The sequence below is a fragment of the Pantherophis guttatus genome, chromosome 8, assembly GCF_059756535.1.
Source record: "Pantherophis guttatus breed Tessera chromosome 8, ASM5975653v1, whole genome shotgun sequence".
NCBI lineage: Eukaryota > Metazoa > Chordata > Lepidosauria > Squamata > Colubridae > Pantherophis > Pantherophis guttatus.
The window spans coordinates 58,293,692-58,319,187 of NC_142070.1; the positions used below are offsets into that span (position 1 = coordinate 58,293,692).

At 40.3% G+C, this 25,496-nt stretch overlaps 1 protein-coding gene across 1 annotated transcript in view; it reads left to right on the top strand.

Annotated features, from left to right (window-relative positions):
• The window catches only part of LOC117660712 (ADP-ribosyl cyclase/cyclic ADP-ribose hydrolase 1-like), a 96,963-nt gene that overhangs the window by 12,294 nt on the left and 59,173 nt on the right, over positions 1-25,496 (top strand). Inside the window, exons 2-6 of the mRNA XM_034408880.3 lie at positions 9,529-9,658; positions 17,729-17,864; positions 18,188-18,270; positions 20,957-21,033; positions 22,692-22,784. Coding sequence (XP_034264771.1) covers positions 9,529-9,658; positions 17,729-17,864; positions 18,188-18,270; positions 20,957-21,033; positions 22,692-22,784 — 519 coding nt within the window. The remainder of the gene's footprint in view (positions 1-9,528; positions 9,659-17,728; positions 17,865-18,187; positions 18,271-20,956; positions 21,034-22,691; positions 22,785-25,496) is intronic.

Sequence of the window (25,496 nt, forward strand, 5' to 3'; positions counted from 1 at the left end):
AAGTAGCCATGTATTTTATATTTTTCGTCCCAAAGGAATGCATGCCATCCCACTTGCAAGTTGTGCCCTTCAATCACTAATGTTCTTTTGTCCCTTAACTCCATCCATTCTTTCAGCCAGGTTATACAAGATGCTTGGTAATATATTTCTCATTCTGGGAGTACTACTACTCCTCTATCTTTTGTGTCTTGCAATGTTTTTAATCTAATTCTCGGTCTTTTTACAATCTGCACATTTTCATTGCTTGTTTCTACTCTGCACAACTCTCTTCTAAGCCTTAACTTTTTGACAATAGCCAATATGTTGCTTTTCTTACTTTTAACCAGTAACTTCCAGCTGTTTGCAGCTATATCTATTCTTAAAAGAGATCCACATAAAATACATTTCTCCCATAGTCCTACAAAAAGGAATTCATAGGAGCATAGGTGGGAAGAGACCCTGGAAGTGTTCTAATACAATTCTGTCCTTAACTTTGACAGCATTCACATTTCTGTTGCAGGAAAAACTATCTATTGCTGACATAGTCAATTGTAGACATTTTTAATAATAACTTAAATGATTTTTTTCTACCAGCATTTATGATTATCATTTTTTATCTTCAGTACTATGAATTCATCATTTTCTCACCATTAGCATTGTAATATAATAAACATTGACTGATTTGAACCTTAGGTGAAGAGAACACAAAATCACCATGATTTCTGAAGCTTTTTTGTCACAAAACATAATCTTGCTGAACTTCAGCATCATCAGGATGTCTAGCAGTGGTAATTTCTTCATGTACCAGTATTACAGGAGGAATATCTCATGATCCATCCACCAATCTCCATTCTCCTTTCATTATTTTTCCTTGATTTTTTCAAGTCCAGGAGAAGGTCAATACTGCACGTTCTGGAATAATTCAAAGGCGGTGTTTGTGTAGAGAAAAAGGCTCCTTTGTTCTATTTCCTGACTTGCTTCAGATGTTAAAGACTCTGAGTCATACATTCTTAGCCAAGTTCCTCTAGTATTCTGACCTTCTCTCCATTTTATTTTTCTCTGTGTGACACTCAGCATTTCAAATATGTCTAGACTCTTCAAAAGATTTTGTTGCACTGAAAAAATACCACTGAGTCACTTGCTTTTTAAGTTAGAAAATATGTTTTTCATTGTTCCAATTGTTTGTATTTAAATTCAGCATAAGATGTATGCTAACATACTTTAGTATACCACACCCATGTTGAACTACCTTTGCTTCTGAAAGGTAGTTTCTGTAGTCAAACAAGACCAAGTAATAAGCCTTCTAGATTCTGGATTTTACCATATTTATGTTTTGAAGATCCTCTACAATCTCTCTCTCTTGGGCTGTCTGTGTTTGGAAGACAGACTGATATAACTCCCTGCTCTGCACTGCTTTTAGACTGGCCAACCATTGAAAGGTTCTCTCTGTCTATGAAACAGACTAGCCATAGAAATACTGTACTCTAACCCAGTAGTGGGATATAGATAATTTAACAACTGGTTCTTTGCCCTAATGACCATTTTAAGTATAAAAAAATAATATACCAAAAGGGTTAGCGCAAGGGAGTCAAACTCGCAGCCTGCAGGCTGGATGCGTCATGCATTGGCCATGCCCATCTCCAATTTAGCGAAGGGGGGAAAAGTAATGATACATCATGTGATGATGTGACGACACAAGTTTGACACTCCTGGGTTAGGCTTAGGGCCTGAATATTTTTTGATCACCCTAGAACTTTGAAACAGATTCCTGTATGTGGCTCAGTTGGCTTCCTTTCTCGCTGAGTTCCAGGTACAAAGTTTTTCTTTTGTTTTGCTTTTCAAAATTTGTCACTGCTTTGTGAGTTTCTTCTATTTTCCTGGCTGGTTATTTGGGTTACATTTGATATGATGATACTCTGCACACTTTTTTTTTATTGGAGCTGAAGTAGTAGAGCTCCCAGATTAAATTCATTAATTTGGACCCTGTAATGAAATCAAAATATGTCTGCAAGTGTTGCTAACTAGGCCAGAAGTGCATTTTGCCAATGCTGGAACAGCTGCACTGGTTTCACCTGACTAATTTCTCTAACATAGAGATAGACAACCTGCTTTACTCCAGGTGCTTTGGATTACAATTCTCAGAATCCATGACATTGCTCACATTGGCTGGAGTTAATGGGATTTGTAGTACAAAATATGAGGAGGTGCAATATGCTTTATGTGCACTGCACAAATCACACTACCTTTCTTGCATTGCTTGAGTGGACAAATAATTCAAAGCCATCTCCATGTTTACAAAACCAATTCCTGAAAAGGATTGTATAGAAAACATCCTGATTGGCAGAAGCTATTGATCCCTCAACCCATATGAGAGGAATTGCAATCAGAGATGAAATGAAGACAATCAGAAATATACAAACTGAGTCCTAGATGAAAGATTGGATTCAGAATTCATTTGTTGCTTTTAAGGATACTGTCTTATTAGTTCTCTTATGTCAGAGGAATTTTAAAATGCTTCACTGACAGGTCTATAATTCTCAATTATTTGAGTAAAGGTCAACTTTTCTCCTCTGCCTTGGATTTGGACTCTACTTTTCTGATAGAATTCTGGAGTCACAGGAGGCAGGAGCTCTTTCCCAGAGAGCAAAAAGACAGTGGAGCTTGGAATGTCAGATGGGCAGGAAGAGAGCAAGGTTGGACTCTCCTTAGCAATTCACAGGGTCTATTTATAATTATTGCAGATAATTGCTTTAGTCTGGTAAGATGTTTGTTTGTTTGTAAGTGAATAAGAATAAAGGAACTACTCAGGAGTAATTCCACATGTCATTCTTAGTTCTTTGGGCCAGACATTTTTTCATCCATTGTTCAGTCAGACAATCTTCATTTAGCAGTTGAAGGAGTTCATCCAGGGGTGGGATTCAAAAATTTTAGCAACCGGTTCTCTGCCTGGTTGCTGGGTCGGCGTGGCCATGGTGGGTGTGGCCAACTCAGCCTCCTGCACCATGGTGAGAGGGCATTTTTGCCTTCCCCAGGCTCTGGACGTTTTCCTCAAGCCTCTGGGAGGGCAAAAACAGCCTCCCCCGGGCTCTGGAGGCCCTCCAGAGGCTAGAAATGGGCCCGTTTCTGGACTTCCGGAACTTCCAAGAGGCCAATTTTCAGAGCCTCCGTGTGGGCCCTGCACTTACCTGGCATCCAAAACGGGCCACAGGGAAACTCCTGGGAGGGGAGGGGCATGGTGGGTGGGGCCAGCCAGTCCTTGCAACTACTGGTTTGGCAAACCAGATGCAAAATTAGCATCCGGTTCACCCAAACTGGTCCGAACCAGCTGAATCCCACCCGAGTTCATTCTCAAAGCACTTATAGTACTGGCTTGTAAGGCCATCTGGGTCTGGGGCTTTACCTGATTTCATTTTTTTAATGGCTTTTGATATCTCAAGAGTAGTTATTGGGTCACTCATAAATTGTCTCTGGATTTGTGATAGTTTAGGCAGCTATTGTCTTAAAATATATTCATCTGTTTTTGACATATCTAACTCCTGTCTTCTATACAAATTTGAATAGAAGTTATGAAAGGACTTCTCAATGAGTTCATTATCTGCTGCCTTCACAATTTTTTTCAATCATTATCTTTTCCCTTTTCTTTCTTAATTTGTATGCCAACCATCTCCCTGGTGTCAGGGTTTCAAGTAATGCACCCATAGAAAGCAGAACTCTGAGTCAGGCAAATTCCTCAAAGAACAATTTATTGGATACATCATATTGGCACAACTGGTGAAAGACGACTCTGAAAGTTCCTGCAGCTTTCACCCAATAAAAAGTAAAAGTTTCCCCTTTCCCTCAAGTCACTGGTCACACTGTCCAATCAAGGTCCTGGCCGGTTGCTTGGTTATTTCACTCCTCCCCTGGCCAGCCACCTGTCAGAATGTTCTTGGTTCCCACAGGAAAAATTTCTTGTTTTGGCTACAAAACCCCATCTCAGTTCTCCTTTGGTTGGGGAACTGGGGCAAGCATTTGGTCACTTGGTGGCCTTGTTGGCCATAGCAAAAGCATTTGATGGACTGCCTGAAGGTTCCCCTTGGTTGCTGTTCAGCTTGGCGGGGGTTGGACAATGGCCGGAACGACTCCTGGTCTACTTTTTCAAGGAAGGGCACAACTCAGAGCTGCTTCACACATGTGTCTGCTGAGGAATCCCTGACTACATCCATGAGTAGTACCAATGACCCAGATGGGACCGTCTGAAGAAGTACCCCACATGACACCTTGGGGAGATTGGATTGGACACTCAACCTGGGTTCTTGGGGAGAGGGATTTGGGGATGCTTTCAATATGTAATTTTTATGCCTATTGCCTCAGACTTTGCTTTTCTTTCACTGCATTCAGTTCATACTCAGTAAAAGTACCTTTCTCTACAAACATGGAGTTGGGGTTTTTCTTTCTTGAATTTTGAATGGAGGCACACCTGACAGGGCCATAGTTGTTGATGTGAGCCCACACCTGGTTCAGGAAGAACGCCAGTTTATCCGGGTCCCCTTCGAAGGTGGCTTTAATCTGTGGCAAATGGGCCAGGCGGTGAGGTTGAGGAGCAGGCGCAAGAACTGGCAGTGGTGGTGGCAGTGCAGGAGTCCACTACACTTGGATCCAACCATGACCGGGGTAGTATGCCCATCTGGGAGGTGCCTGCAATCCCAGCTGGTGGTGTGGATGGCCAGGTGGGCTCCCTCCCTGCATTGCCTTGGCAAACTTCACCACAGCCCAGGGCTGGACTGCACTGATGAGGCTGGCAGAGGGCTGGCAGCTTGAGCCATGGGAGTGGAGGGGAGGGAGGGAATCTCAAGGTTGGCTGGCTCAGGATCACCCTGGTCCACTTGACCCTGCTCCACTTGACCTGCTCCAGGCTCTCAAGGCTCAACCTGTCAAACCACTCCAGCAGGCCTTCTAAGGTTTGGCTACAGACTGCTGTTCGATACCTCCAGTCCCCAGACGTGTCCAACTCTAGAGGTCCCTTCACCCTCCATTGGTGAATGGTGGTCATTGATTCCCATGTTAAAGTCATAGAGAGGTCTCTCACCAGCCCATAAATCAAGCTCCGGCATCTGAAATCCTCCTCTACCTTGTACAGGTCCCCGGTGGTTGGCCATTCTGTGCTGACCTTCAGCCAAGTTGCCATTTGAAAGGTGTTTTCAGCCACTGCTTCCACCACCCACTGGCTTTCAGTGGGGTCTGCAAGGTGTCCAGGAAGGGCAGCACCAGTGCCTTTGACTTCCTCCCCTTGCTTTTACATCTCTACAATCTACCCTGAGTCTTTGCTGCTCTTTTGATAGATTGGGTGAGCAGCCGTGGTTCAGGATTCCAGAGAGCAGCTCCAATTAGAGCTGAAAGCAGAGTTGGCTTGATATCAGCATTCCAAGTAATGCACCCATAGAAAGCAGAACTCTGAGTCAGGCAAATTCTTCAAAGAACAATTTATTGGATACATCGTATTGGCATAACTGGTGAAAGCTGACTCTGAAAGTTCCTGTGGCTTTCACTTAATTAAAAAATAAACATTTCACCTTTCTCCCAATCATTGGTCATGCTGCCCAATCAAGGTGCTGGCCAGTTGCTTGGTTACTTCACTCCTCCCCGGCCAGCCACCTGTTGGAATGTCCTTGGTTCTCACAAGAAACTTTTCTTGTCTTGGCTACAAATCCCATCTAACTATTTCTCCCTTCCCTGCCCCTTCTGCTTTGCGGCAACCCTGAAACCTCCAAGACAGCCTCAGCCAGGCTCACTTCAGGGTTGACACCTAGTTTTTGTCTTTGTTTTGCGTAGTTCAATTTTTATTTCTAGTACCATAAAAATAGACAGTTATTGCTGTAACAGCTTAATTTGATGTAAAGTTTTAAGATTCATATGTGTCTTTTGCAATTCAATTTCTTTCTGTCTGAAATTATCCAGTATCCTTTGTGTCCTTTCCTGGGATTTTTTTTCTTCTCTAAATGCTTGTACTGTATAAAATAGCCCCTCATGGCCACTTTTCTAATATCCCATACAGTCATTAAACTTGTCCCTTTACCTAGATTATTATCAAAGTATTCACATAGTTTCTTTTTACAGTCTCTTACAATCCTTTCCTTTTGCAAAATAGATTCATTTAGTTTCCATCTAAAGCTCATCTTAAAACCTCTTAAAACCAAAAGCACAGGATTATGATCAGAAAAAGATTTGGCTAAAATATCCATTTTTGAAATTTTATTTGCAAGATTTTTAGATGTCCATATCATGTCAATCCTTGAAAAAGATTTATGTCTTTCTGAGAAAAAGGTATATTCTCTGGCATCACCATTTTTATATCTCCATGAATCTAATAATACTAGATTATTCATCATCTCGGAAAAAAAAATGGTAATTGTGAGGGTTTAATCCCCTTAGTGAATGTTCTATCCAGCTCTGGTGTTGTCATTCCATTTCAATCCCCAAACATAAGCCAGTTTTCATACAAAAAGTACTGATCCACTAAATTCAAAAAATTGCTTTTATCATCATTTGGCCTGTACATGCCAACTACTATTGATTTTATTCTATTAAGTTCAGCTTTCACTACTACAAAGCTACCATATTCATCTGCTATAAGTAGCTTAGATTTAAATTGAGGTTTTATATATAGGATAACTCCATTAATCTTTTTTACACCCGCAGATATAAATTCCTTCCCTAGTCGTTAATTTATCAAATATTTCTTATCTTGTTCCTTTATGTGTGTTACTTGAAAACAAGCTATGTCAACATTAATTTTCCTCAGGTATTGAAATATTTTTTACTCTTAGATGGGGCATTTGCCCCATTAATATTCCATGAAATGGACTAATCTCTATCTTGACAAAGTAATAGGTACTTTTAGGTACTACAGCGATCCCCCACTAGCTTCTTTTCTATATCTATTTCTTCAACTGGCTCTATAATTAATTTGTGTCTAATCAAAAAATCCTTGGCTTTTTTTTATAGAGTTCAGTCTAAATCTTTGCTCTTGGTAAATAATACTCCTTTCAGTTTGTCCCAATGGAATAAAATTTTTCTCTGCTTCAAAATGTCAGTAAGGAAAGCATAAGAATGAGTTTCCCTTTTTCTCAAAATTCTAACCAGAATTTCCTTCAAAACTATTATATCCATATTCTCCATTGTCAGTTTATGTTTAAAATGGCAATCCAAAACATGATCTCTTGTTATTCTTCTTGAAAAATGGACTATCACATCCTTGGTAACTTTCTTTTGGCGGCAAACCTGGAGTTTACTCTATAAGTCTTATATAAATCTATATCAATATTTCTTCCTCTTTCTTAGTTAGCTGAGCCAAAGTCTTCACCATCCTTAGTGTAATACCTTCTGATTGTTCAGGAATTCCTCAAAATCTTAATTGGAATTCTTTAATCTGAGCTTCCAAACTTGTTATCCCATCCAGTTCAGCTTCACATAAAGAACTTGTCTTTTCCAATTTGTGTTCCATAATATCCACTCTACCTTTCACCTATTTCATATCTCCCTTTATACATTGGATTTCCTCCTGGAGTTCCCTTGCTAAAGCATTGAACTTTGATTCAAGCTTTGTTCCAATGGATTGGATCAACTCATGTGTCTTAGTTATATATTCATCAATAAAAGGCCTTAGGAGTTCTATATCTCTGGATAATCTTTCAAGTCGCTCTGTCTTCTTATGGGTGGCCATGGATAGAGCACTACTGAAATTTTTAGATTTAAAGTTTTGAAATTTAAATTTTAAAGTTAAAAGTTTTAGAGTTATAGGTTTGTAGCATAGACTCCACTGGGTTTAATAATACTAGTGAAATGTTAGAAGGAATTAGAAGTAGTATAGTCTTTTAGCTTCCTCTTTTGGTTAAAGAAAAAAAAAGCCAAAAAACTTAAGTTCAGCCTTTTATTTGAACCCCACACCAATCATCCAATCAAAAGCAGTTAAAATAGAAACTGTTTAACCCCCTCCTCATAGCAAGCATTAATCTCCATTCAGACCAGTCTTATTTTAAACTCAAGAATAAAGTTCTGTACTGTAGAGTTGTCTAATAGTATAAAATCCTCTGGAAAATTTAAGTCAAAAATTTCAAAAATAGTTTTAGAAATAGTTTCCACAATACTTTAGGTTCTAGTGGTTTCCATCTTCTTTATATTGGCTTAGATAGTCCAGCTCCTCCCTCCTCTCCATCTTAAAGTCACAAAGCCTCAACAATGACGATAGTTCCACAAAATAGGAAATGGCAAGCTGCAACTAGAGAAAGACTGTTTCAGTATGAAAGGTAAATATGCAGAAAAAACTAATGCCTAAGAAGCAGTGGCACCCTTTATTGTCCATTGAAAGTGGTGATTCTTCCACAGTGAACTTGCTTGGTTGACCCTGGCTGCGGTGGTCCTAAGGTAAGCGGGTAAGACATCCCCCCCCAAAAAGAAAATAAGACTGCTCTTATTTTGGGGAAACATGGTATATAGAGCAGAGTTATCAATCACCTGAAATTGAGGCTAGTTTAGCAAATCATTTATGGGTAATGGACCTCTTTACATGAAGTTCAACAGAACATTTGATTTAAACATTGAGGTTGTTATGTCTAGGCATGATTTCTGCTGTCTGCTGTAAAGCAACTTTGTTGTCAAGTCTTCCAAACATCAGTTCTTAAGCACAGTAAGTTTGGTTTCTGGAACATAGAGATATTTCACTATCCTTGTATGAAGTCTGACACTCTCAAACTGCCAGATTAAACAGATTTCAAGAGACAAGAATTGGGTATGTCTGGTGAAAAGAAGGACTAGGGGTGACATGATAGCAGCATTCCAATATTTAAGGGGCTGTCACAAAAAAGAGGGGGTCAGTCTATTCTCCAAAGCACCTAAAGGCAGGACATGAAGCAATGAATGGAAACTAATCAAGGAGAGAACCAACATAGAATTAAGGAGAAATTTCCTAAGGGTGAGAACAATTAATCACTGGAATAGCTTGCTTTCAGAAGTTGGAAATTTTAAAGAGATTTGACAGTCCGACATATGAAATGATTATAGGGTCTACTGTTTGAGCAAGGAGTTGGACTAGAAAACCTCCAAGGCAACTTCCAACTCAGTTATTCTCTTATTTTGGTCTCAATATGCCACCAATACTGGTACTTCTAATAAAGGCCTCTGAGATGCAAGAAAATGCCCAGGATAATGATACCGGGATGTTGGTGGATTTTGACATTTTTTAGAGGGACACAGACTTCATTTATCATGTAATTTTGATTGATTTGGTTCTTGTGAACATGAAGAAGATATGTGATACCAAATAAAGATGTTTAATAAGTTGCTGACAAATTCTATATTTGCATCCTGACATATTCCAAAAGTGAAGCATTTTTGAAATAAAATCTGAGAGGTCAAATGATGATGGTGACGATGAAGATGACATTGGGGATCAGAAGAATGGGTCCTTCAATTACATGTCTTTGACACAGCCATTTGGTACCATTGTGATTTAACAACAATGAAGCTATATTGCAGCCATTCTTTAAACTCCATGTTTGTCTCTCTCTGCAGAAATAAAGATTGTCTCAGAGTATGGAAACTATTTGAACAGGCTTTTCTCTACAAGGACCCATGCAGCATGACCAAAGAAGATTACCAGCCTCTAATGGACCTGGCAAGATATTCCATACCATGCAACAAGGTGTGTTGTGCCAGTAGATTTCCAGAAAAAGGATTATATCTGGGGTTCCCAGTTTGCTATGGCTTCAAAAAAATACATTAAATTGTTTTGTTTTTCAAGGACTAATTAAAAGAAGAAACTGTCCATTATTCACAAGTGTCTGATAAATGTGAAAGTACTTTATCAGAGTGATTGTGATGTGCAGTTAAAGTTCAACTGGTTTTTATATCCATATGAAACTTTGATCTTCCCATTGCAGTCATCATCTTGCCCATATCCCATGGACTCCTCTGTAAGTGATTGAAATATATGTCCTAGCATTAGATCATCAGCTTCTATAGAAGACCAGTGATTTTCAACTCAGGCAGCAAAATATCCTGAATGTACTCCTAAGAAGTATTTACAGGAATATTTGCAATCTCTGGCAAAATGCAGTATATGTGCAATTGTTAGGAAAATGTCAAGGTTCTGACTGACAAACCCAACCAAGTCAGCACTCCGAGACAATCAGACTTCTCAAAGAACTGTTTTATTGAGTACATCATTTTGGCACGCATGAAAGCAAAACCAACTCTAACTATTTCCCGTGATTTTTGTATAACTAAGAAATAGATATCTCCCTCCCTCCTTGTCACAGGTCACATTGTCCAAGCATCTCCTTCTAGTCTTTGGCCAGCACCTGTTGAGATGGTTCCCATAGGATGATGAGATGTTATTGTCTGGTCTGACATTCCAAACCTCTCCCTCTCCCCATACTGTGTGGCAAGCTGAGAAACAAAAAGATGGCTGTGGCAGCATGAATCCATTTTGAAATTGATAGTTGGACCCACCTAGAAAGTGAGAAGCACCTGGAAAACATTAAGCACACATACATTAATGGAGTTCAGGGATTCCTAAGTCCCTAGGGAGGGTCTTTGGATTTCTGAATGTATTTCTTGTGAAACTTCTTTGTTAATCTGTCTGCCTTCATATTCTGTGCTTTTATCTGTCTAGCTTCTGACATTGGGTATCCCTTGCAATGGACTAAGTACTGAGGTTTTCCTTGTACAACCTAGAATCCAGGACCCTTTTAGTGTTTCTCCCCTTCTACTACCATTGGACCTGGAGCTATTGTTGCTACTAGCTTTAGATCTGAACCTACCACTGGCTAAAGTAGACTGCAGTGGAACATCGGATGCACTTTTCCCAGTAGGGTGGCAACTTTAACTCTACTTTAACTGGGTTTATGATTTTCACTATGGGGAAAGGTTCTATAAACTTTGGACCCAGCTTTTGGCAGGGCAATTTCAGTTTCAGATACTTGGTGGATAAATACACTTTCTCTCCTATGTGAAATGGTTTCTGGGGTGACCATCTCTTATCTACCATGTTTCCCTGAATATACGACATGTCCTGAAAATAAGGCCAAGCCTGATTTTTGGGGTGGGCGTAAATATACTCTCTCCCCTGAAAATAAGCCCTAGTGAAGGGATGGGTGTGGCCAGCATAGGAGATAGCCCTTCCCTTCTCCCATCATCTCAGGGCTTCTCGGCCCCTTAATGGGATCAGCTGAGGCGATCTGGCTGCCATTCAAGAAACAGCTGATTCACGGGTGCTGCTCAGGCCCCCGCCTCCAGCAAGAACAGCCGCTTTTACTGGCAATTGTGGTTGCAAAAGAAGCGGAGGCCAAGCGACCCACCCCACATGCCTCGTGTTCTCCTTAACTAATGGTGACAATCACAGGAGGTAATTCCGTCCACAGAACAGGAAAGGAAGGCATGGAAATCCATACACCTGGGATATTGGAAGAAGCCCTGTGAGGAGACACCACTGCTGATGTGCAGGAAATCTGCACATTTCCTGCATATTGGCAGCACACTCCCTTTTTAATATTGGACTTTGTTTTACTTTAGCTTTTAATTGATCAAATCTGGGGGACTTTTTTAGAAGTCTTTGTGCAGGAGGGAAAGGAAAAGGAACTTCCCTTTTTAGAAAATCCAGACTACGTGGCAGGATGGCTTCAAAGAAGCAGGAAGGGAAGGCAGCAGGGGGGGGATCCCCCACACATAAACAAGAAACGCAGCTTCCCTCTGCACAGCAGTTACAGACCCAGAAAAAAGAATTTGATGTGGGAGATTTAAAACAATTTATTTCTAAAACTTTGGATGATAAATTTCTAAAATCTCAACAGGAGATAGATGATAAACTTCAAAAATCACATCAGGAATTTATGCAGGAAATTAATGAAGTTAAAGATATGGTGAAACAGAATCAAAATAAGGTGACCAAAAAAATATCAGAAGTGGCGTCTGGCCTGGCAGAATTTATTGGGAAAGTTGATTTTAAAGTTGAAGAATTTAAATCAGAAGTGAATGTCAAGATGAAAGACAATGATTATAAAATTGATGAAGTTGACAATAAAATGCAGAGAATTGAAGATGAGATTGTTATGATACAATTCCGGGCGATGGAATTCGCCATACGGCTTCGGGGAATTCGAGAGGGGGAGAGACAGGATTTGAGACAAGTTTGTTCTGAAGCCTTGGCCAAGATTCTACAAGTTAATCCTGATGTGGTATTTCACAAAATAGATAAAATCTACAGAGTGAACTTTTGGGTGGCCAGACAAAGACAACTGCCTAGAGATGTGGTCATATACTTTACAGATAGAGGAATTAGAAATGATATCCTGCAAAAATCTTTTCATACTTCTGTACAAGTGGGGGGTTCACGACTTGAAATCTTTAAAGAATTACCTCCTAAAATGCTGAAAGCCAGAAAAGAATTTGGTTTTCTTGTTAAGGAACTGAGAAATTTACAGATACCCTTCCGGTGGGACGCACCAGCTGGGATAATTTTTAGATATAAGGGAGAAGGATATCGGTTGAATACCGTGGAGAAGGCACAACACTTTTACACTACTATTCTTAAGGAAAGAACACCATCTCCACGTACATCCACAGTTTTGGAGATTAAAGAGAGTGAAGAGAGGCAATTGCAAGAACAGTCCAAGCAGGAATTAGAAGTAGTGCAAGGTGCAGAAGGAGGTTTTCTGAGTGAGCCCTTGTTTGATTCTTCTCCAATTTTGGACTTGATTCAGTTGACTGAAGTTAAAGATCAACGTATAACTAGAGCTCAATCTAAGCTACTTAAACAAAAGCAACAACAACAACAGGAAAGACAAGACAAGAAGGCAGTTAAGAGTACTGTACAAGAGAGTGGAGCTATGGGAGGAGCGAGATCGAAGCTTTCGGATGATCTTCAAGCATTTTGCTCTGTGCTCCAGAAAGAGGCTGATGACCTTTAAGTGTTTATCTTGGAATGTCAATGGGTTGAACTCAGCACAGAAAAGGAAGAAACTATTTACATATTTGAAACAATTTAATAATGATATAATATGTTTACAAGAAACGCATATTACAACTCAAGATCAAAAATATTTGATAAACTCAAAACTAGGAGCACATTTTATATCTTCAACTTCGCAGAAAAAGAATGGTGTGGTTATTTATGTAAATAAAAAGTTAACAGCTAAAGTTATAGAAGCAGATCAAGATGGTAGGTTTGTAGCAATTGAATTGTTTACAGCAAATGGCCAAATTCTTTTGATTGGAATTTATGCTCCCAATCAACAACAGGACTATTTTTATAAGATGTTACATACTAAAATATTGCAATGGGACTATAGATCTATTTTAATTATGGGAGACTGGAACGGAGTAATTGATTCTAAACTAGATAAAAAGAGTTTGGCAAAGTCTAGAATTAGACTACCACAGACTTTTTTTGATATGAAAGAAGATATGGAACTAAAAGATGTTTGGAGAATACATAACCCAAAAGAATTGGATTACACTTTCTTTTCCGATAGACATAGATCCTTTTCTAGGATTGATTTTATCCTGTTGTCAAATGATCTACTTGTTAAGACAAAAAGAACAAAGATTTTTCCAAGAACTTTGACTGACCATAGCCCTGTATGGATAGAAATTGAGATGGATAAGGTTGAGAGACGTTCTTGGAGATTAAATGAGAACTTGTTTAGATATGAAAAAAATACAATAGAACTTAAAAAGCATTTGAAAGAATTTTTTGAAACAAATTTGAATAAAGGTACCCCAATTGAAATTGTTTGGGACGCAAGTAAAGCTTATATGAGAGGGGTACTTATCTACATGAACTCTAAACATAGACTGTTCCGACAAAAGAAAAGATCTGAATTGGAAACGGAAATAAAGAACAAAGAACAGTTACTTATTAAAAACCCAACAGATGAAAGAATACGAAGTGCTATAAAACTTTTGAAAGACCAATTTCAAATGCTTATGGCGGAACAAGTTGCAACAAACTTACAATATGCGAAGCATAATACATTTTGCAACGCTAACAAACCGGGCAGATGGTTGGCTTACACATTGAGGAAAAAACAAAGTATACGGACTATTGATAGTATTGATATTGGAGGGAAAGAAATTTTTCAACAAAAATTAATTAAAGAAGCTTTTGTGGACTATTATACCAAACTATATGCCAAAGAGGAGGTGCAGAATGGACTTATAGAAAAATATTTAAATGACAAGAGAGTTACAAAAATTACTGATCAACAAAAGAAAAGAATGAATTACCCTATAACAGAGGAGGAGATAATAGCAGCAATTAAACAGTTAAAAACAGCTAAAGCTCCTGGTACAGATGGTTTGACCGCAGTGTATTACAAAACTTTACAAGCTGAAATGGTGGGACAACTTAGAGATTTATTTTGCAATATTCAACAAGGGGGTAAAATACCCCCATCATGGACAACTGCTTATATATCTTTGATACCAAAAGAACAAGTTGGTCCTAAAAAACCAGAGAATTATAGACCAATATCTCTTTTGAATACAGACTATAAAATCTATGCGAAAGTATTAGCCAACAGGTTGATGCCAGTAATCCAAAAGGTGATTCATGAGGATCAAGCGGGATTTATTGAGGGCAGATATATGAAGGATAATGTAAGGCAAGTAATAGATTTATTGGAATATCTTGATAAGAATAAACAGATTCCTGCAGTGCTGGTTTTTTTGGATGCAGAGAAGGCCTTTGATAGAGTGGATTGGAATTTTCTACTAAAGACTTTAAAAAAGATGGACTTTGGGGACCAATTTATACAGGCGATTTCAGCAATTTATCAAGAGCAAAAGGCACAGATTATTATTAATGGAAGTCTGACGACAGTGTTTAAAATTGAAAAAGGAACAAGACAGGGATGTCCGTTGTCCCCACTTTTATTTATTTTAACATTGGAAGTCTTGCTAAATACAATACGGGACTCTAAAATTTTGAAAGGCATAATGATAAGGCAAGAGGATTATAGAATAAAGGCATTTGCAGATGATCTGGTTGTTACCCTATCACAACCAATGGAATCAACAATCCTGATGAAGGACATTATACAAGACTATGGTAGAGTTTCAGGTTTTAGACTGAATTCAAAAAAGACTAAAATGATAGTTAAAAATATGACACAAGATCGTAAACATGAGCTTGAAAGGAGGGCAGGTTTTGAAATTGTACCTAAGGTAAAATATCTTGGAGTTCAGGTTGCAGAATCAAACATGAAATTGTTTCAAAATAATTATGAGGTGTTGTGGCGAGAGGTTCAGAAAGACATGGAGACTTGGAAAAAGCTGCAACTGTCTTTACTTGGAAGAATAGCAGCAGTTAAGATGAACATTTTGCCAAGATTTCTGTTTTTGTTTCAAATGATTCCGGTGCTTAAAAGTGATAAACAACTGAAAGTTTGGCAGTCTGGTGTGAATAAGTTTGTCTGGAACGAGAAGAAGCCGAGAGTGAAATTGAAAATTATGCAAGATGTTCCAGAAAGAGGAGGCCTTAAACTCCCAAACCTACAGTTATATTATGATGCAGCAGCTTTAACTTTAACAAGTGATTGGTTTGGAAGTAAAAAGACTGGAATATTGAATGCAGAAAGTTTTGATCTTGAATTTGGATGGCATGCTTATTTATTTTACGACGATAAAGTAGATAAAGTATTTAAAAGTCATATACTTAGAGACTCTTTGATGAGAGTTTGGAAGAAGCACCGACTCAAATGGGATTACAAAATACCGCTATGGCTGGATCTTGGTCATACTTTGTGGAATACAAATATAATGTCACTCGGGGGGTTTTTATATAAAGAGGTTCTTTTCACAGATGCGGGCAGATGGCAGCTGAAGACATTACAGACACTGTTGGATGAAGGGTTTAATTTAACTTGGTTACAATATAATCAACTACAACTGAGATGGAAAGAGGACCAAAAAACTGGTATTATGTTGCATGAGGAAGAATTGGTTAGACATATAAGAGAGAAAGGTCCAATGCATATTAAAAGGCTTTATAATGTTTTGTTAGAAAGAGATTCAGAAACGGAATTAGTTAAAGATTGTATGATTAAGTGGGCACAGAATTTTGAAGAACCAGTGATGCTGGAAACTTGGGAAAAAATTTGGGTTCAGAATGTTAAATTTACACAGTCGCAAAACCTGAGAGAAAATTTTTATAAAATGTTTTATAGATGGCATTTAGATCCTAAAAAGTTGTCATGTATGTACCCTAATGTTCAGCCAAAATGTTGGAGATGCGAATGTTTGGATGCTACGTATTATCATGTTTGGTGGACCTGTAGGAAAGTTAAGGCTTTTTGGATAAAAATTTGGTGGGTCATGCAGAATGTTTTGAGGAAAAAAATTCAATTTTCTCCACAGTTGTTTTTATTGGGTATAGTTAAGGGTTTTACACGGGGTGAAACAAAACTGATATTGTATATGATAACAGCAGCAAGATTGTTGATAGGTAAATACTGGAAGAATGAAGCTTTGCCCACTATCGAGGAATGGACTTTGAAGATGGCTAGTTTTGCAGAGATGGCGAAGATTTCAGCATATTTAAAAGACTGTTCACAAGAGACTTATGAATGGGAATGGAAAAGGTGGATAGAATATGTTCAGAACAAATACCAAACTAGAAAGTATCAAATAGCTTTTATTTGAAAATAATGTATTAGAAATATTTTAATGTAAAGAGACAAAGAGGAAAAATTATACAGGGGGAGGGATGGGTTCAAGCTTATATATCAGTGTCATTAGTTATGAGTACATAATAGGGAAGTCTGGGGGGGAGGGTTAGGGAGGGTTAGGGAGGATGGGAAGTTTGGGGAGGGGGGGTGAAAAAAGGGGTGAAAATGTAATTGTAAAACTTTTGCAATAAAAAAATAATAATAATAATAACACCTGCCCAAAAATAAGGCCAAGGCCTTATTTCGGGGGGGGGGGTATCAAAAGAAAATAAGACCCTGTCTTATTTTTGGGGAAACATGGTACTTGCACTTTCTGAGTCTCCGTTGACTTAACCAGTGCTTGTTTCACATTCCCCCAAGTATTTTGTGAAGAACCCACCCACTCATGAGTCCATTTTGAAGTTGACAGAAGAAATGTATAGGGCAGGAGTCTGCAGTCTTAAACAGTCAAAAAGCCATTTGGACCCATTTCCCACAGAAAAGAAAACATCGGGAGCCACAAAACCCTTCCGTGCCTGACTATTTCTTGAGCAGCCACAAAACTAGCATATGTAGTTGAATTAAACATTCTGTTTTCTTCTGAAACTTTTCTTTTCTTGGATTTATCCATGGTTGGCCTACCGGGGGTTGAAAAGCTCAGTAAATCGCATGCCAGCAGGTGTCTCACATTGGTGGTTGTGATGCATATTTTGAGTGATAGGGAGCCACAGCAGAGGGGTGAGAGAGCCACATGCGGCTCCAGAGCCACGGGTTGCTGACCCCTGGTATAGGGGAAAATGCCAATAGCTATGGATCCAGTATATTTATTGATACATCTATTTATTTATCTTTGAAATGGACATGCTACTCTTTAAAGAACATTTTTCCCATGACAATTTTGGAAGAAAAATTCTAATTTTTTTCAAGATGAAAAGTAAACAGCAGAAACAAATTTTGGAAAAGCTCAATCAATACAAAACATTTTTTAAAAAGAAGTGTGAGCATACTGTATAAAAACATTTGGTTAATGCTGAAAAATGACAAATGTTTGTTCCTCTTATTTGCAGTCCTTATTTTGGAGCAAAACATATGACCTGGCACATCATTACACGAAAACAAATCATGATTTCCTCACCTTAGAAGATACTTTGCTAGGCTACATAGCAGATGGGATTACCTGGTGTGGAAATCCCTCTGATTCAGGTAGAAAAAGCAGAATTCTTACCTCAATACATGGTTGGAGGGATGGTGGGAGGAAGAAATTGTACAGCATTTGGCTCTTAAAAAATGACTGGAAAGAGAATTAACCCCATGAAACTAAGAGGATTATTTCACTGAAAATGTCAATGAAAATACAGCTTTTATTTAGTCTATAAATGCCTTTTAAACAAAGCATTTGTTCCAATTTAAGGATAAAAGAGAACTGTGGTGGATCCCATGGGACATTTATAAAAGGAGGTAACATTAAATGTTAATATATCTCATCCTTTCTACATTATATTTATGTCCAAACATCTTTCTTTTAGGAGTCAATTATGAATCTTGTCCAAAGTGGACTGAGTGTGAAAATAATCCCAGTTCAGTTTATTGGAAATTGGCCTCTAAAATGGTATGTTTTACTTATCTCTTTTCAGCCCCGATGCTAAGTGTGCATAATGTATCAGTGTTATATACTTTAATGCAATGAACCCAAATCACCAATCTAGAAAATAACTCCTATTGATCATTAAATATGGGTAGTTTCATTTTCTCATTGGGAGAAATAGATTTTTTTTAGTGGACTCAAGGTGCTGATACTGAAAGCTGTGCTGAACAGGCTTGTGTTCTGCAGGGTCTCCATCTAGATCTGCTTGGGGGCTAATTAATGATTCTGCATTAAGAAATAGGGTCTGGTATGCTTGCACCCCAACAGCAGCAATTCTATTTTCCACCAGTTCAGTTTTTAAGTTTTCTTCAGCACTCAATAGCTGCAAACTAGCTAATTAGTGTACAGTTAGTCCTCAATTTACAACCATTCAGTTAGCAACAGTTACAACAACACCAACAAAATTAAGGTACCATCTCATACTTTCAACCATTGAAAGTATGAGGTGGTAGCACCCCTGCAGTCACAAAATTCAGGTGCTTGGCAACTGGCATGTACGGTATTTACAATAGTTGCAATATTCCAGGATCATGTCGTTACAATTTAGACCTTTTCAGCCAGCCACTGTGAAGCAAAATCAGTGGGGTGAGCTGGATTCGTTTAAAGGCTTTATTTAACAACAGTGATTCACATAACCATGGCAAAAAAAAGTTGTAAAATATGGTGCAACTCATGTTGCTTAGTGACTCCCTTGGTTTAGTAACAGAAATTCTGGCCCCAATTGTGATTGCAAGTCAAAGACTACCTGTATTGATGCGATGATCTGTATCCACCGGAGGGTAAAAAGTGTCAGGATAAGCAGCCACAACTATGCAATTGAAGTTCTGCTCCTCTTTATCATGCATCAAGTTATGTAAAAAGAGGCAGAGCTTCAACTGTGTAGAGCTTCAATCAAGCCTTGATATTTTCAATCATTTTGGTATCATTCTGATATTTTCAAACATATTGGTATTTTTTACTCTTCCCTGGATGCTGCTGCCTGCTGACATTGTGACAAAGCTGTTGAAGTTGAGTTACAATCAGAGCCAATAGGCATGGGTGGTATAAAAATATTAGTGATAAATAAATATATAAAGCACAGAACTAAAATGGAACCCAGCAATCATGCAGAGGGAGAAGTATTATTTTTGCATCCACAAAAACAATAAATGGGGCAGGTTTGCAAAAACAAAAACCCACTCTACTGAATTGTCCTCTCTCTTCCCCCATTTTGACATTCTAACTCTTCATTATGTAAACATTATCCTCAATTTACACCCATAAGTGAGCCCACAATTTCTGTCATAAGTCATGACAGTTGTAAAACAGGTCACCATGTGACCAGACCTGATTTTACAACTAGATTAGATTAGATTAGATTAGATTAGATTAGATTAAACAGAGTTGGAAGGGACCTTGTAGGTCATCTAGTTAGCAAATGCCATGGCCATTGTTTGCTATGAGGTGGTTTTTGCCAGAAATCAGAACTATATGAATGCAGCCAATTGCCAAGTGCCATAATGTGACTGTGTGGGGTAGGGGAGGGCAGACATGAGAACTTCAAATTGGTTGTAAGTACCATGTTTTCCTGAAAACAAGATCCGGTCTTATTTTCTTTTTGGCCCCAAAATAAGCACCAAGTCTTATTTTGGGGGGATATCTTACCCACTTACGTTAGGATCACTGCAGCCATGCCTTCGATGCCCCAACATGTATGTGCCGCTGCCCGACTTCTGCAGCCACTCGCGGCTAGATGCCATGTGGCTCATTGCACCACTGCTACCACTTGCAGCAGGATGCCGCGAGGTTCATTGTGCCACTGTCGCTGCTTGCGGCAGGAAGCTATGTGGTGTGTTGTGCTGTCGCGTTTGTGAGCAGCAGCACTGGCATGATGAGCCTTGCAGCATTCTGCTGCAAGCAGGGGCACCAGTGAGATGAACCTCATGGCATTCTGCTGTGAGCGACTGCACCAGCGCAATGCACCAGGTGGCATCTGGCTGTGAGCAGTGGCACTTGCACAATGCCGTGATGCAGCATCCAACTGCAAATGGCCACAAGCGGCTGCAGTAGAAGTCGGGCAGTGGTGCGACAGGTGTCAGGACATGGAAGGCCTAGCTGTGGTGGTCCTAAGGTAAGCGGGTATGGTGTGTGGGGGGCAGCTCCAACCCACACCCCTGCCCTAGCTTGATTTTTACGCATGCGCCTCACCCCACCTCCAACAACCAGATCCTGGTCGGGGCTTAACTAGGGCTTTTTTGGGGGGCAAGGCTTATATTAGGGGCAGGTGTGAAAATCAGGTTAGGGCTTGTTTTTGGGATAGGTTGTATTTTGAGGGAAACACAGTAGATTTTAGGGATCCATTGTAACTTTGAACAATTGTTAAGCAACCAATCATAAGTTGAGGACTATCTGTATTTGTTGGATTTATTATTACAATTACCATTAAAGTTTTTCCTCTTCCATGAATTTTGTGAAAAACTGAAACCATTTTCAGACAGCTTTGATCTAGGTGGGCATGTCTTTTTATGAGTACATATTTTTGAAATTGTGGCAGGGAAATTAATCCTGTAGAAATAAGGGGTTCAAACATCTATTGTATTTTTGGAAACACAAAATAGTAACCAAATATAAAATAGATGGTAGTAAGAAATTATGTTCCTCCTTGTTTTAGTTTGCAGAAACATCCTGTGGAACAGTCCAAGTGATGCTCAATGGGTCAACAGCGACTGGAGCATTTAGAAAAAGCAGGTATTCTCTTTCCTTTCATGTGCTTAAAATGTTCCTAAAATAAACAAAGAAAGTTCTTCACTATTTATTTGTGGATATTTCTGACCAAGCATCTATATGTTAGCCATTGGTATCTGCAAGATATGGAATAAAGATGGCAGCCACAATGATATGATTGAAGTATTACTGTAGGAGATGACCAGGCTGAGCCCGAGGAGGGGTCAAATGCATCAGGAATCCCTTCATGCCCATAAGAGGTCTACTGTAAGTTCTATCTTGAATTCCTTATCTACCACCAAATTGCTTTGACTGTTAGTAGTTCAGACTCTTGAAGAGAGTTTAAGATTGCAATAAATCATTGTATCCATTTGAACTGCCTGGATCTCCTGATATCTCTGGTGCTTGACAACTATCAATTTTAATCTGCATCTCACACATGACACACATTAAAGAGGGTGGAGCTTTAATTGCACCATTGTGCTACCATCTTGATTTTTTCAACTGTACCCTTGCAGATACCCCAAGGGCCAGTATGGCTTTTCTAGCACTGGACTAGCAAGTGGGCTGTGGCTTCCAGTTCTCAGCCTGGTTGATGATAAATGATAAGTTCTGATGCATTTCAAAAATGATTTGCCTTTTCCCTTGGAAGGAAAAGAAAAAAGAAAGAAGTGAAAGAATGAAGAAACCAAAAAAGTAAAGGATTTTTTTTTAAAAAAGGAGAGCAAAAACATAGCTCAATTTACCATTTACTTCAGTAGCAGCCACCATGGGTGTGCAGGTCCCAAGTAGGTTCCTTCCGCTGAAATACTCTTGAAAATAAAGCCCCTCCTTTTAACCTTTTAAGCCCCAACCTTTTAAGGTGTCAAAACAAATGCAAGGCCTTCTTAATAATAATAATAAAAAAAACAGTGTTAATATTTATTTATTTATTAAATTCATTGGCTGGCCATCTTACCACAAGATAACTCTAGGAGGCTTACAATCATAATAATATTTGCATGAAAATTCATCACAGCATGGTTAAGAGGATAGATCCGTGATGGCGAACCTATGGCATGCATGCTGGAAGTAGTAAACAGAGCCATCTCTCCAGGCACGTAGAGCCATCGCCCGTTGCTCTTCTGGGTTCTGGCATGCCAGCCAGCTGGTCTTCACGCACGTGGGAGCACCAGAAACCAAAAGAGCAGTTGCGCAGTGTGCATTCAACAAAAATTCAACAAAGTCCTTTTTGGTTATGTCATCTTGTGGTTCCTTTTCTTTTCTTCCTGGTTTTCTTTGTGAACTTGTCCCCATGGCTGAGAATTTTATTATGAATAGCAGACAAGGCTCATCCACCATTCACTGAGTATGGAAAGCACAGATCCACCTATTGAAGAGTCAGAATGTATAAGGATCCAGAAAGATCAAATTAGGTCTTTTTTTTCCTCTTCTGAAAATAGAAGTATACATCCAGTAACAAAGGAGTTATATTTTAACATTTTGGCCTGATATATTTGTTTAACTGAAGCAGTAGGCATGAGCTTAAATGGACTCCAGAGGATGGTAGAGGACAGGAAGGCCTGGAGGAATGTTGTCCATGGGGTCGCAATGGGTTGGACATGACTTCGCAACTAACAACAACAAAATTTGTTTAACCAAGAAAAAGTTTTGAATGTGTTTTTCTGCTTCTGCTCTTTTAGCATTTTTGGCAGTGTTGAAATTGTTAACTTAAACCCAGAGAAAGTTTCCAAGATGCAGATTTGGCTAATGCATGACATTGGTGGACTTCAGAGGTATGTATGGTTAGCCCGTGCAGAATATAGCACTGCTTTATTGCCAGATGTCAGCACTTCAACCTGAATTTACTCTAGTGCTGACATAAGAAGGAGAAGAGGGGGCAGCTGGCAAGAGGACGCTTGACTTCTCACCTACTTATTTTCCCTGAAGATAATATCCCCTAGGAGATGAGATGGGAGGGGGGACATTCCTGGGAGCTGAAGTAGTAGATATGGGGAGAGTGATTTGGAAGAGGGCCAATGAGACTCAGAGAATTGGGGAACGGAAAAGGAAGGTTTGGGGTCAGGAAGTCAGTATTGGCTACGCCACAATCGGGGACAGGTTGTTGTGCTTAATAAAATGAAAGATTTCTTCAAAGACTATTTGTTGGAAATGCAATTTATTTTATTTGAGACGACATCGAAACCTGACACCACCATTCTGGATAACACATATAGGCAGCTATATAAATTTAATAAATAAAACAGTGTATATCAAAATGACTTCTTGTGTCTCTTGAATGTTTCCCTAAAAATGAGTCCTTCATCCTTAGATGTAGTGACCTGTCTTTAGAAATATAGTGGAAACATCATTTAAAAAGAATTTTCATTTCATTTATTTATTTATTAAATTTATTGACTGCCCATCTTAACACAGATTATTGGTTATACATTCATACCTACCCATTACACTTTCCTTTTAGCATAAGCAACATCATTAAAATAGAAAATAGGGAATGATGAACAACATGCCACCCCAAATTAAAGGCAAGAGATAAGAAAAAAAGAAAAGGAAATAGAACTGCATTTACTGTAGCTGACCCCAATACCACCAACAGGCTACCCTTTATCTTCCTAACGTCGCAAATAAGCCTCACTTCCATCACTACAATGGACATTTTCTTCTTAAATTTCTCACCTCCCTCCTTCTCTGGATTTCCTTCATTCCATCTAGTGGTGGGATTCAGCCGCTTCACACTGGTTCAGCTGAACCGATTGTTAATGTTGTGTGCAGTTCGGTGAACTGGCTGAATCACCATGCTTGGGTCAGCATCACAGCTCACTCTCCCCTCCCAGCCACTACTCAGCTTGCCTGACCTCACCTGAGGCCATTTTGGTATCTCAGCACTCCTCTACCACCCCCCTCCCCCCTCCGAGAAAGCAACATCTGCACAGGCAAAAGCACAAGGCAGCTCTGACAAGGCACTCAGAGGGAGGGGCTGCAGCTACTAAACAGGTGGCCAAGCTAAGTGCCTGAAGGACCCCATCTGTCACCAAGTGCCTCAGTGGGTGGTGAGCGAGTCCTTGGCTGGGCTCCTCAGCAGATAACGGTCTTTGCGGGGGCCGATCTAGCGCCCAGAGCTGGCTCTGCCCTAAGGAGGCCACGGGCATCATTGGGGCTCCTGCAAAGAAAAGTTCAGGTCCAGTTTCCACACGGCACCATGATCCATGAGCTGCTGCTGGCACTGTATGGCTACCCAGGTGGCCTCTTCATGGGCGGTGGCCTGCAGGTGGATGCCCCTCCCCCCTCCCCTCCCAGCCAGTCCTCACCTGGCCTGAGAAGATAAGGCCAACATCAGGGGAGGGAGATCAGTTCTGGGCCCACTGCACTCAGCCAAAGGGCCGTCTTGGGGTGGGGGGGAAACATGGTGAAGCTCAGCTGTCTTTCGGGCCTGGCTCTGGGAGGGAAGCCCAAGAAAAAGTGCCTGATCCAGGCACATAGCACCCCAGTGTGGCACTCTCCCCGAGCCCACCTGCTTGTCCACCACCCGGAAGCGGCGAGTACCCCCATCGTGGGTTGGATGCGGGACCTGAGGTGGAGGGGAGGGTGACAGCCAAGACCTGAGCCCAAAAGGAGGCCAAGCCCTGCAATGTCACCCCCAAGGCAAATGCAGCAGGTCCAGAGGGGGTCTCCCACTATGCTGCTTTCCACATTTAAGTTTGGAACTGCTAGATGCTGTCCTCTTCTCCCTCCCCCTCCCCGCTGCTGGGTGATCCTGTGTGAAGAAGGGGGTGGCCACTAGCAAAGAGGGGAGAGTGCAAGGTTGGTGCTTCTGGGACAAGGAGACCTGGGAAGCATCTGGGTCCGGCTCACCTGGCCTCTCTTCTGTGTGTGCTTCCACTGCTGTTCCAGAGGGCTATCTCAGGAGTGAGGGGGAATAAAGAGGCCAGCCAATTAGCTAAAGGTTCACTTCCTTGCTTTGCTCTCCTGCCTCCACTCTTGCAAGTTTTGCTGCCTTTTCTCTTCCCACCCGGCCTTCCCGATCTTTGAGACTGCGGCTCCCTAAATGGGAAAGATGGCTGTGAAAGGAAAAGAAGCCAGGTGAGCCAGACCCAGACACTTCCCAGGTCCCCTCATCCCAGAAGCACCAACATCGCACTCTCCCCTCTCTGCTAGCGGCCATCTCCTTCTTCACACGGGATTGCCTGGCAGCAGGGAGGGAGAGGGAGAAGGGGGTGGTGGCAGCCACTAGTAGAGAGGGGAGAGTGCGAGGTTGCTGCTACTGGGATGAGGGGAGCCTCTTCCTTTCGCAACCACATGTGCTGCCACTGCCGTTCCAGAGGGCTGCCTCGGGAGCGAGGGGTAAGAAAGAAGCCAGCCGGCAGGCCTAAGGTTCACTCACTTGCTTTGCTCTCCTGCCTCTGCTCTTGCAAGTTTCACCTCCTTTTCTCTTCTTACATGGCCCTCCCGATCTTTGAGACTGTGGCTCCCTAAATGGGAAAGCTGGC